The 13,164-nt window shown below is 44.3% G+C and overlaps 1 protein-coding gene across 1 annotated transcript in view; it reads left to right on the forward strand.

Moving 5' to 3' along the window:
* The first annotated feature begins 672 nt into the window (after window positions 1-672).
* Window positions 673-13,164, forward strand: part of LOC128719207 (uncharacterized) — a 105,094-nt gene continuing 92,602 nt past the window's right edge. Inside the window, exon 1 of the mRNA XM_053812830.1 lies at window positions 673-1,051. Coding sequence (XP_053668805.1) covers window positions 673-1,051 — 379 coding nt within the window. The remainder of the gene's footprint in view (window positions 1,052-13,164) is intronic.

The raw sequence follows: 13,164 nt of genomic DNA on the forward strand, positions 1-13,164 counted from the left end.
AGTTTGTTGATATTAGTTAACTAAGCACACAACATTACAGCAAATTTCAGTTTTCTTCTTTTGACGAGTTTGGGTGTCAGTGTGTGAAAACGGGAGCTGTATGCACTATTTGCGCCAATTGTGTTGTCATCGGCCGCGCTTTCTTCTATCAAACAAATACTTCTGCTGTTTCCAGTGAACCCCGAGTAGAGTCGAAAGTTTCCCAATCTTTCAGTAATTGTATGCAAACGGAGATGATTTGGCGGCAATTTGGTAAAGCACCACAGTAGGCTCAGGTAAGCTCAAAGATTGAAAACCCATTGTTTTGTTACGGCCTCCCCTGCAGAATAGTCTGCTATGGCGTTGTGGTTATTGCGTACAGATTGATTGTTAGCTAGCAGAAGTTAATTTTGTTTTTCGTGAAACTTTTTTTTGTATACTTCTACCTATTTGTAAGCCATATTCTTCCGGAGTGATGTGAGTGACTGATGTAGAGTCTGACACCCGTTTGTTTTGTTTTACCTTTCAGTGAACTTCCTAGTGCACGGATTGTACCTCCGGAAGTTTTACCTCCAATCCAAACCAAAAAGACTCCCGGTGTCGGCGGATTTTCGTCAATTCATTCGATACGCATTACGGTTTATTTGGATCCAGTTTTACACCCCTTTTGGTTTGGGATTGCAAAGCATCGATATGCAAAACAGTACAAAAGCCGTCGGCGCTAAGACGCAGGACAACCCGTTTGATGTGCTGACAAAAAAGTTAGTAGAAGGTAACAACAACACGCCAATCGAGAACCAGAACAGCTCTCAGACGAATCCCTCTGATGCGGATAAAAACGATGGCAATAACCATACCGGTCGTGACGAACGGCAGTCAGGCGATGAAAACGCCGCTCGTCACTTCGAAACACCGACGTCGGATAGAACGGTATTCGGGTTGCGAAAGTGCTCGACCAAGATCTTTGGCCTTTCGCCCGTTTCGGAAATTTCTGCCGCACTGCAAGATTCCGGTCTGGACACTCCGCGGGTAGTACGCTACGACAGAACGCGACCGATCTGTTTGCGAAAAGGTACGTACACTTTACAGCATCCCGATGCACAGCGACCCGGATGGTTTGTGTCTTGGGTAAGCAAGCATAATGGTTGTGCTTCCGCTGTATAGCGCAAGATGTCGCTACTGGTAATGTTTCTTATGATTTAAAAGCAAAATCCTCGTGCCCAGAGTTTGGATTTGCACGTGGAAGGAATGCTAGTTTTTATTTCAATCTATATTTATCCTTTTCCCTTGTTATTTAAACTTCGCTGAATCTATTAACGATGCACTTTATAGAATTGATGCCTAAATGTTATCCTTTATGTAAAATGGTCGTAAATATTTTTTTATTCGCCACGGCGTGGCTTGGTGATGCAATGGTAGCGGCGACGATCTTCACGCGGCAGGTCCAATATCCCATCCGGACCAATCCGCCGTACGTAGGACTGATTTTCCCGCTACGGGTAAATAAAGTCATAGAAAGCCATAAATGGAAGACCTTAGAGATCTTGAAATTTCATAAGTGAGCGTTCGCGTAACGACAACACTACTAGTACAAAACTATACTGGAATCATTGTTTACATTTTCATTCTTCTCCGTAGCCCTATATGCCCACGCATCGTCTCTCAAACGTTCGTATCGTTTGCCCCTATTTCATTTAGTCGAGGGACGTATCCTTGTTCAGTACGTTATAAATAGACCACCCCTGCTAGCGGTAGGTTCGATCGCCGTTTTGTGTCAAGTTTTCCAACCCATTCACGCTCTGGCTGCTGTGTTTAGGGAGCAGCTGTTACCTAGCGGAAAACCCCTTCCAATATTTGTGGAAATTTTTCGCTAGATAGACACTTTTGTCCTGTCCTGTCCTGAAGGCGTACCAGTTCGGTGTACGTATTGTACATCAATAACGGTCACTTCACGCGACGTTTTTAGATATTGGTAGGCGCGATAAAATGGGTATGAACGACCAGGCTTGATGATTGAAGGAATATAATAAACATAATTTGATCGCATGTTTATTAATGAAGAACGGAATGGCACAGTTTTTTTTACATCTAGGATATAATTCACATTGGATGGAAGACATGATGTTTAGGTTCGAATCATTAGACTAACTGCAATATTGGAACAGGTAGATCCTAATTGGTCCAGGAGTTATTCTTATTTCTTGATCTGTGTGCAACAAGGAAGGATCTTGCCGTTACGTACGATGATGAATAATAATATAAATCGTTTTATACGACAAAACTTACTTTGTCCTAATGCGATTTGATTTACCATAAGTTTAGACAATTTTAGACAGGCATCAAATATCCAGAGATGCCAGAGAACCAAAATTTAAAGAAGAAATGATAAGTGATGGAATACAAAAACCTCCTGACCTCACCGTCACACAAGTTCTGCTATCGTGTCCTGCAGAGCGATTGTGGAAACACCCCTTCCAGCCAATTTGACTGCTATACCATTCCCGAAGAACATCGCAATCAGAAGGTAGCCAAACCAGTGGTATGTTGAATGATTTATCAATCAAAGGGCTTAAGATCTGGAGTATTTCTTCAACAAAATTATCGTACCCGTCCATAGGCTTCACGAATCTGCTTCAAAAATGATCAAAATTAGCATCCGTTAGTACAATTTAGTTTTGTATTCAAATGGTCATAGTTTGCACAATATTGCTGGGAATTGTCGTCCTGTGAGGACTTTCGATTTTGCTCTTTTCTCGACATGGTATTTTTCATTAACTTCGAAGATGCATCTTCTTCCTATTCCACTGTTCTTCGCTCTCACTGCCTTCCCAGATTGCATTTGCAATGCAGATCGCGCTGTGCAGTGCCCTTGACGTCCTTTAGACGTACCAAAAGCTTGTCGCCGTTCATCACTCAGTCTGGTCACGTCAGTCACATCAGCCGGAAGAAAATGCAAATGCACTAGAATCCGGATCTTTTTGGGCGCCAAACTCTCTCCTCTGGCTGATTGTGGCTAGTGAAAAGGGAACAGTTTGTGAAAAGGCGCTAAGGCGCCAGTAAACCAAAAAAAAGATAGTTTAAATACCCTCTAAACACGATTCGTATGTTTCGCCAAAGAACGAGGCGACAACGATTTTGGCCGATGAAAAAATCCCCCGATACATAAGAATGCGTGCGGTATCTTGATATTTCTTACCCATTTTCTTGCCTGGCCGTTTTTATGCGCGCACCGTTTTCCTTTCGTTTTCGGCGAGCGGGTAACCCTCGTCAGGCTCGGGCGGGCAAAATCCTGGCGCTACACACTGCTTACACCCCTGGCTGGTTGCGCACGGGGATTATTACCGGTTATTGCGAATCCCTGGGTTATCGCGCACGTTCTAAAGAACCCGTCGGCCCTTTAAATTTTCTTAAAAGGTCGTCCCTTCTCCCCGGTTGCACTACACTACGATGCACATCGTCTTATGCTGTGCCTATAGGGTTTGTATATAAGCAAGGATTCTTGATCGTTTTTGTACATAGAACCCTTTTTTTTACAGATTTTTCTTCCGGTTTGCGACAGCTATCGGCCGGTGGGCCGAGTTGGAAGGATCGGAAGGACGAAAATGCGCGCGCGCGCATTCTCTTGTACGTCCGAAGAAGCAGAACTGCCGGCGCGGTACTGTTGGAAATGCGCGCGGATCCGTCCCATGGGGGGTTTTCCTTGCACAACGGGGAATGTAAAAGGACATATTGGTGCATGTGTGTGTGCGCGCGTTTATGTATGTTAGCGCGCGCATTTTCTTCAAGGCTCATTATGGGTACGCTCCAGTGACTTTCCCTTGCGGTCCTTACGGAGTGGCATATCGCCTGTACGAATGGTGAATGCATTCGTAGATGGCAATTTATGCTAGCACACATAATAGACTGCCTTTGCCGTAACATTCGTCTCCCCTCTTGGGTCCTGTTGCTTGAACCAAGCCATGGCAGTGTGATGTTGGTAGTGTTGGTACCCGAACAGTTCTCGTCTGTAAGCGCATTTATAATTAAGCATGAGTGTTGTGAATAGGTACATAGAATGTCTAGCTGTGACTAGTGTAAGGCGCGCACAGTTTTTATTAGCGCCACCAATGCCAAGACCACCATTTGTTGGTGCAGGTACAATTTTTCTCGTTTTTTCGAACCCAATTGAAGAGGCCGAGAAACCCGCATTTTGTTACAGTTCAGGGTCTAAGGGTTCCCCCCTCCCCTTAGGACGGCTCTGGGCCGTTTTGGGTTTGTTACTTTCGGCGCGAAACTATCCCCTTTGGCGCCAATTGGTTCTTCCAGGAAAATGGGTGTTTTGGCGCGCAGTATGATTGTCTTCTATGATTTCATCTTGTAAAATGATAATTTGACAATATTGACCGGTATTGATGTCGATTTATTGCTCGGTCGGGTTCATTTGCTTTATCAGTACAATTTTCATCGACTGACTGAGTGTTGAGTAGCAAATATTTTTTCGCCTGTAGTACCATTTTTCGGGGTTTTGCACAAATGCCCGCGGACCTCGGTAGAGAACAATAACCAGTCCTTTAGTGGGTTAAGGTTTTTGAATGGCGCCCCCTCCCTTGGTACAATGCCCGATTGTTCTCCGTTACAATCGTAATTATTCCATTCCATATCCTGCATACAAGTATTTGGTACCGGAACATTACACGCCTTTCATCCCACAATCAAAATGCAAATGCACAGGAGTTCGGTTGATTGCCCCTTAGGGGTACACGATTGATGTTTTTGTACTCTGTTAGCGAAACTTGGGTCTGTCAAGCAAACGTACAGTTAACTTGCGTCAAGATCTTTCTTAGATGAACATTTCTCACAATCTAAAAGACCCAGAACAGCTCGTGTTGAATGATTCGCTACGTACGTCTAGAATTCGTTCGATCCAAGATAGTGGCCGTACCCCGTATCCACCTGGTGGAGGACCGTCATCGTGGGCCTTTGACCCGAGGTTAGAGACGGGCTGTTTGTTTAGTTGGTCGAGATCAAGAAGTCACTCTAGAAGTCAAACCGGAAGCGTATGAGCCTTGCAGTCGGTCATTCTTCGCTCCAGTTCCTGCCGGCTGCGGTTTAAATTCACCATCGTTCCATACGTGACGTTAAACTGTGTGTACGTGTGTGTGTGTGTGTGGGAGAGAGCCAGAAAGTGGTATGAAAGCGTGCGAAAGGTGATGAAGTACAGTGGAACCCGTAAAAGCCAACATGATTGGTGGTAAGTCCGGAACAAAAGGGAAGCGATCGGTAAAATTGCGAGCACGAGCCAAAATCTTAAAGAAATATTTCTTCTTCCAACACATTTCTCGAAGCACAAGAGAAAGGAGAGAAGCAAGGATAGGGGGAACGGCGGAGTATGTGTTTGATGAAGTCTTATTGAATCGTCGTTGGTTTTCTTTGGGGTTTTGTGTGCATGAAAAGCTGTTGGTTGCATTGCTTTCGTACGCACTTTTTCGCAATTCGAGGCGCTAAGGACAAACAATTGGTGCGTTGCAGTTGGTGTTCCAGATTTATAGCCAAACCATTGATTGCAACAGCTGTGTGTCGCTGCGGTATCCTTTTAATAGAGCTGACTAATTAATGCCTCAAGCCGACTGGGTTCAATGATGGTCAAATTTAAATTAATATTAATACAGAGTTATATGTCAGAACATTATTATAGAACATTATTCTATTTTGACATCCTATCAGTGATTCTAAGTATCAAGTTCTTTTGTTTGGTATTATAATTTATTCCCTCAAAAACATATATAATACAATATCGATATTAAGTAACAGATGCAACAAGTGTTTTCCAACAGTTCTCGATATTTTAATGAGCCGAAAAACTTTTCAAGCACTAGAACCAGCATGTATAGGTGAGGGTCAGTTTTTCCTGTTCCCAAAAGGTAAAAGTTCATCAGCGCACAACACTTGGCAACTGGAACTCCAGACACCGTTGAGCGGCTTTGGCTCGTGCGCAAGTAGCGTGAATTGGGCCACACATTCGGTACGCTAATGACGCTATGAATGTGTCCTACGCGTTGCGCGTAGTTATTTCCTATATTCCACTTCACATCCTAGCGTTCGTCCAATATCTTGCCACGGCAAGTGTATTTTTTGTTGTTCTGCTCCATCCATTCGTTCAAAAACAAGGACTTTAGGTTGGGCTCATCCTTCACTTTCCCCTGTGTATTTTTCCTCGCATTGTAGGAAGATGGGTTCCCGATGTTGTTACACCGTGGTCAACAAAGCGTGATCGTCAGGACACGTGCCCGATAAGCGGACGAAGGCGGCATGGTCGTGCACTGCCATGAACGATCCTCGCAAGGATCTGTACAATTTGGAAACTGTTGGTTAGATATTCATTTATGCTGCCCCGAAAGGAGTAATTTAGTTGGAACGTGGGTACCGCAGACTGGTATTCCCCTTAAACTGGAAGGGAAAGAAAGGTTGGGCCTGAAAAAAAGACTGTACGCGGGAGGCTTTTTAGAATCAAGATAAGCTACGTAATGCGACGACTACCGTCTGGGGCGAAGTAGTCGAAGGATAATAAACCCTATGGGAAACTTCCGGGGTAACACGGAAACGAAAAGATATCGCGCGGTGAATAAACTTTGAAACAATACAATATTCCTGTTTAAAGTAGGGTTCAAATGTTTGCTTGTTTTTTGTTGTTGTGAGAGTCAAAGTTAGGTGTCTTATACTCTTAAGTATTAGTTCATGCTGATCACAAGAAATTGTACACATCTGGACCAAAAAGAGAGGCACGTGCCAAGAGTGACCAGGCGATGTGTTGCGCAGTTTGCAATGATACGATAGCTATAAAGTAATTAACTCATCCTTATCCTTCGCTGCTGCTCGATCGCGTCATGGTCTGAGGAGTCTAGAATAGCCTTGAAGCATAAGAGACTATGAAACTTATGAATAATTAAACACCGGCCCGCCATTGGAATCGTCTTCCGCTTGGCCTTGTGTCGTTCGGGAACGGCACAAGCCACTTTGCTCTCCACGTCCGATCCTCGTGTCCTGAATTTTTCCTGAGCTGTTTACTGTAAACGCTAATTCATCTGTAACTATTGGCACCGTGGTCCTACTGCATTGCCATTCACGCCGCTCTCTGTTCGACCTATTTCGGAGAGACTGCTATTGGCAAGAAAAACGATGAGAGTAGAAATAAAAAATTAAACAACGAAAATGGAAATAATCCCACTTCTTTTTTCTTTGTAGACATATCGTGCAAAGGGGTACTACGTGTACGGTTTCCGTGACCTCATGCTATCCCGTCAGAAGTGGTGGCAGTGCACAAATGTATTGGGGGATATTTCGTCAAACACTGTGCCACCGGTACGTGCGTCCTGCGCCGTCCAGCCGGCATCACATCGGCGCGACATGGTACCTCGTGTGTAAGGGTGTGTAAGGGCCGGAAAAAAAGGAGTACAAACTGGCAGGACACGATACGCACCTATATAAAAGTGGAAGCGCTTTGCGCCGGCGCACATCTCGCAATCGCACCGAAGAGAGGGTGAGAAAGTGCGCCAACGTGACCATATGTTGAAATTATCGACCGGTTGGTCGATTCGACGGCGCGGTCCTGTATCCAGTTCCCGCTGGTATCGTTCGGCATTGATCAGTCGCGCAACAGGGACTTGTACACCGGGCCCTGTGAGGTTCCGTGCATCGGGGATCTTTGGAAGTTGAACCGGTGGTGGCACCAAGAATTCTTAGCACACCGTTCGGGTGATGCTGTTGTGGGGTGCCGGGTTTCTATTGCTTGAAAACCATCGAGTACCATTGAGGTGGGGATCACTGTTGGGCCGGGTGGTTTGGGACGTGCTGCGATAAGGAAGGGAAATATTGTGTATTGCTGGGTGAGGTGTGCACTATTGCAAAACCTTCATGCTGGTGTGGTAATTTTGCTGATTTTGACAATGCGAATGAATATCGAGGTTTGAAGGAGGGAACACTCGGGCAATAGGCACCTTGAGAGTCAAAGTCGAAGGGATTGTTCAATGTTGCAGAACAAGAGCAATCAATGCACTCCCTTGCACTCGGAACGGGGCATTTCAGTACAAATCAAGAACCTAGATCTTAAAGTGTATAGAGGAGAACTTTAACGTTCTACAGGCTTCGTCAGAATGGGTGCAGTTCTTACTGGTTACCCAAAAGAAACTAGAATGTTATAAATAGCAAAATCAATAGAGCACAAAAATCTTCACGCGCTTATTGTATGGTACGAATGGAATAAGAATGATGTACACCGTTCGTTACCAAGGATATGTAGTAAAGATCAATCTGATCCTTTCTACTGTGATTGTCGCAAGAACCTTAAGTTCCACACGACATTCAGTGCATGCATGTCAGCTCGTCTCTAGTCGGTGGATGACCTCGTATTAGTGGTGGGTTTTCCGTTAGATTGAGGGTTCTTATTTTTAATACTTCCCTGCGTTTTTCTGGGTATGTGCTATGTACCACGATACCACGCGATCTCAACTCGTTGAACACTCTATGACGATTGACGAAAAGCAGAAACATTTTCGGTAGCTACTCGATCTTTCCCTTATCTATGGAAAGCACTTTCACGTCGTAGAATAGAGTGCTGGTGATGATTTTTATTTCACAAAAGCCGTAATGGAACAAACGGAATAGATTTGGCGCGTGCTAAGATTTGTATCGTACTACCTTACCACCGGGTGAAAACAGACGGTACGACACACTTTGTAACGATCGTATGCGCCGGGGTGTCAGTGGGAGAGCGGGGGCCCTAGGACACAATGGAAGGATCCGACTCCTTGCAGTTGCAGTGCCGAAATAGTCGAAACGAGGGTGTGTGCGCGCCTTAAGAAAACGGAAAGGAAAGCTGTCAGCTGTTCTCGTCGTCCTCGGAAGGGCACGCGCCAAGAATAAGTTTCCTTCACGGTTTCTTGACTCTTACCGTACTTGTGTGTGTGTATTTGTGAATGTATCAACTAAAGCCAAGGCGTGTAAGATAGGAAATGAAATTTATTACAGTTTTGTTTTTGTTCGCAGCACTGTTTGGTGAACTTAATGCAAGGATCACGATGGCAGTCAGGAATTGGTAGCAGGGGCGACATATGTGCCGTTGTTGGCCGGGTGTGGCGGGAGTTCCCTTTTTTATACGGGAGCAATGAACCTAAGGTTTTTGTCCTTTCGCTAGCACAAACCTACCCCAAGTGCCGTGTCGTCTGTGTTAGGGGTATAAAGGATTTTTGTTCTCGCTGTCCGGCTCTAAACCAACACTGCGAGCGATATAATTCTAAACTTTTTTCCTTAAAAAATTGCCATTTGTCTGGATTGTTTGTAGTTTTACGTTTGCATCCAGCTCAATCAGTAATGGCGCATACAGCGCTACTCCCCACTGTTCTTCCCGGCTGCACTTAATTTAATTTACTTTGTTCGTAAAGAGGAAAATGTGCTGCACAATAAGCGCATTGTACACATTAGGTGGTCATCGAGATTCGCGCCAAAACGAATTATTTGAGGTATGTAGGTTGCGTATTGCGCTTAACCGATTCGTCTTGAGGGTTGTAAAGTGAAATGTCGCTGGGATTAAAGTGTATCTTTTTTTCTTCTCATTTTTAGACCATATTGATGAGCCTGAATTAACAAACAAGGAAAACCTATATGTCAACGTATCTTTTTAGGCCAACGAGACCCCTCATATCTAACGCTGGCATAGCTGTGAGGAAAATTTGTACCAGTATACAGGCAAGAATCTTGAACAGTGGGAAAACATATTCCCTTTTCGAATGTCATGTCCTGCTAGCCTTGGGTGCCTGAAATTAGTCTCCGGATAAACTTCCCTCCGTATGCAGCCGGGGTAACGTGTAATACGTTACCGTGCCATGTTTCTACTCACACTCATTTCCCGCCACGCACTGGTCTCCGGTCCTTGCGTAATGTTTAATCCCAGTTCCTTCGCTCAAAACTTTCTTCCGGTAAAGGTAATGGTAATGGCCATAAATCGGAAATAAATCTCCCGTTCCTTCTCGGGGAATTTCGTCGTTTCCAGTCGTCGCTCTTGCGTCGGATGAAACTTTTGATCCGTCCCCTTCGCATACGAGCGCTAGACTGACTGACTGTCGATGGATGTCAAATCAGGAGTTGGGAAATGTTTTGAAACCCCGAAAACCGGCACCTTCGGAATTGTCGGATGGTAATAACTCACCACCCCAAAAATGCGTTTGCGTCTGAATCCTTGACGCCGGGAATGGAGGGAAAGGCAAGAAAACGAAACCGTCACTCCTCAGGACTGCCCAGCTTTGAAATGCAGACGACCGTGTGTAGGAAGGGTGTGTAATGTAGCAGCATGTTAATATTTCTGCTGTGCATAGCATTATCGGCGATAGCGCAAGGATGCAATGGTGGAACAGTTTTAAGGGATGCAATTCCTTTTCCGGATCCTTGAGCGTTCCTCATTTCTACCGAGGTCGCAACGTAGGACGGCGGCTGCGATCGGTGAACGATCTCGCACTCGCTCAGCATGTTTCCATTGTTTAATTAAATTTAGAAACATGCTAAGAATGGGTAGCACAGTTTGGGTATGTGCTGCAATAGAGCCTTGCGTGCGAGTGTGGCAAGAAGATTTGGAGAGTTACCATTACCATTAGGCAAACAGTTTGTCGCTTGTTTTGGTTGTTCTTTAGATCGAGAGTGTTGTCGGTTGTGTAACAATTCGGTATTTTGTGATTGGCTTCCAATCAAACGCTGGTAAAATCGAACTCAAGTTGATTTCCTCCTTAGGGAAAAAGCGAGCGCTCTCAGTTGCTTCGGTGCAGCTGCAACCATAGTTTGGGAGGGTGAAAAAAAAAGTTGTTACAGTATCGATATTTGTTCGATTTCGTACAATGGGGGAGAAGGAAAAAAAAACTGTGCACTCGGCTCCTGAATACCCTTAAACATGAGATCGCTGGAAATCTCACCAAACATATAGCCTATTGGTTTCCATTTTATGGCATGCTGGTTCTTGACGGAATTTGGTGCTTAAAGATACGGAAAAGAACATAGCAAAATCAACGTCTTTACCTCGTGAAGTCAATGACATTTTCAGCAAAAACGCGTTTCTTAGCCAAAAAACAAGCAACACAAATGTTCTAGACCGAAGAGTTAATGAGCTGCTGCGCTTGCACTGATCAAACGTAAGCGAAACCAACGGAAATGGAGTATTGCAAAAAAAAAAACAAACAAAAAAAGACTTCAACCCGATAAAAGATACAAAGAAAAACGATCACCCAAAAACTGGATTGATTTCGCATCGTTCTCTGAAGCTTTAAGAACTGCTCGTTGTATATCCCCATCATAGAGTTGTGAGAAGCAATTAAAAGCTGGAACACTTTTAAGTTGCTGCATACACTCGAATGTTTGCAGAGTGATGCAAGGCTTGAATATGCTATAAGAAGATGTTGGGGGCAATCAGGTAAAAAAAAACCCCTGTGCGCTGAGAAAGATGTCGGCCTTAATAGTAATGCTGAAAGTTATGGTTATTGCATCCTTTGCATAAAGAAGATCGGTTCCGTTTGGTGTATTCTTTATTTTTTTGTCATTTCATAGCCCATCTCTCCTTTTACCTGAGGGCATCATCAGCTTGACTTGCAAGCAAGTGTGTACGTAAGTGTGGTCCGTGTGGGAACTTCGCTCGAAGCTCGGGCGCATTAAACTTAATTAGTTGCATATTAATGTGTCTTTTAGTGAAAGGTTGCTATTTTTTGTGCATGCCGTGATTTTGTCTTTCGTCCGTGGTTCCCGTTTCGTATCTTTCGGGGTTTTGTTCTACCATTGGGCCCGATGAAGTTATTTTCGCTTGGAGATTTCGTGCAAATAAAATATACCACTTATTACGTAATATCTTTGGTTTTTAAAAGCGAGCAATTAAGAAACAAGCTACGATACGATTAAGATTTGCATATGATTTTGGCCTGTTTTTTTGCAATTTCATACACGAACTAATAAATGTTTGCTGTTTTTAACGTTTTATTTACAAATCCCCGTTTGTTTGTAATATTTAGCCTCCCAGCCGTACTTATCCACAGCATACGGTGAGAGTTTCGAACTGAAACGGTTTTTCCTACGTTCGGTACTTGAGACATTTGTTTTATCACAAACGCTGCAGGCAGTAGACACTAACACACACCGCAGGACAAATTTCTCGCCCGTTCGATTAATATCCCTTCGGGGTGCATTTTTTTCCCTTTTTGCGATCACATATCGCTTCGATCGGTTACCTTTCGCTTGTTTCCTTTTTTACATTCCGTTATTGGAAAAAGGCATTTTGCTTTACCGCGTCTCGGGGCAAACAGAATTTGCAACGAAACTGCACTGAGAAAGGGTTCCGCGAAGGAAGGGAGAAAGTAAATGTATGAAGGTATAGGATGTGCCGGAATGTTGGCCTTAGCTAGGGTGCCTGCCTAATATCCCTACCAGATTTTTCTTTCGATGCCAATGCCAATTTCTTCGCTGCTCTGGCTAACTTTCGTTGCATCCTTTCGCTGATAGCAAATCAAGGGTATGAATAAATTATCGAAGTTCTTTGTGCGTTTTACTACCTCTGCCGGCGAGCCCCTTAATTTATTGGCCGTAATTAATCCCTCGGAATATCGATTAGAAGATAGCAATGCTTATTTTCGCAGGGCGAAGCTGTCTCGATTCGATGCTAAGGGTGATGCAAATGCGATGGAACCTTTTTTTTTCCTTCGGGACATTGCACAACACATATGGAAATTGCACACCAAACAAAGGATTCGGATGAATGAGCAAACAGTAAGAAAGTGTTCGGTCTGGCGCAATCACACCGCGATGAGAGGGGGCTGTACAGGGAGAGACAAAACGGTGTGATAAAGCGCAAGAATGGCATCCCACAGGGTGTGACTATGCTAATGGTGGTATGGCGTTTGTGCAGGCAACAATGGAATCAAATTAACCGAAGCAAAGTGCAGTCGGGGCTGGATAAGAATGGTTTCGCAAGAAGAAAGGGGATGATTAGATGCGATTAGAAGCTTTGGTGCCTGATTTGCGTGTGGAAAATCACGCCTGTCAAGCGCACGGGGGTATGCCGGAATCGGTTTGCTCGATGTGATTGTGATGGAAGTTGGAAGTTGCGGAAATGGTTGATCAACACAGTGCGGTGTTTGAGAAATTCGTTTGTATGTTTCCAACATTCTCAAGAGTTGTTTGGAA

This window comes from Anopheles marshallii, chromosome 2 (assembly GCF_943734725.1).
Source record: "Anopheles marshallii chromosome 2, idAnoMarsDA_429_01, whole genome shotgun sequence".
NCBI classification, from domain to species: Eukaryota; Metazoa; Arthropoda; class Insecta; order Diptera; family Culicidae; genus Anopheles; species Anopheles marshallii.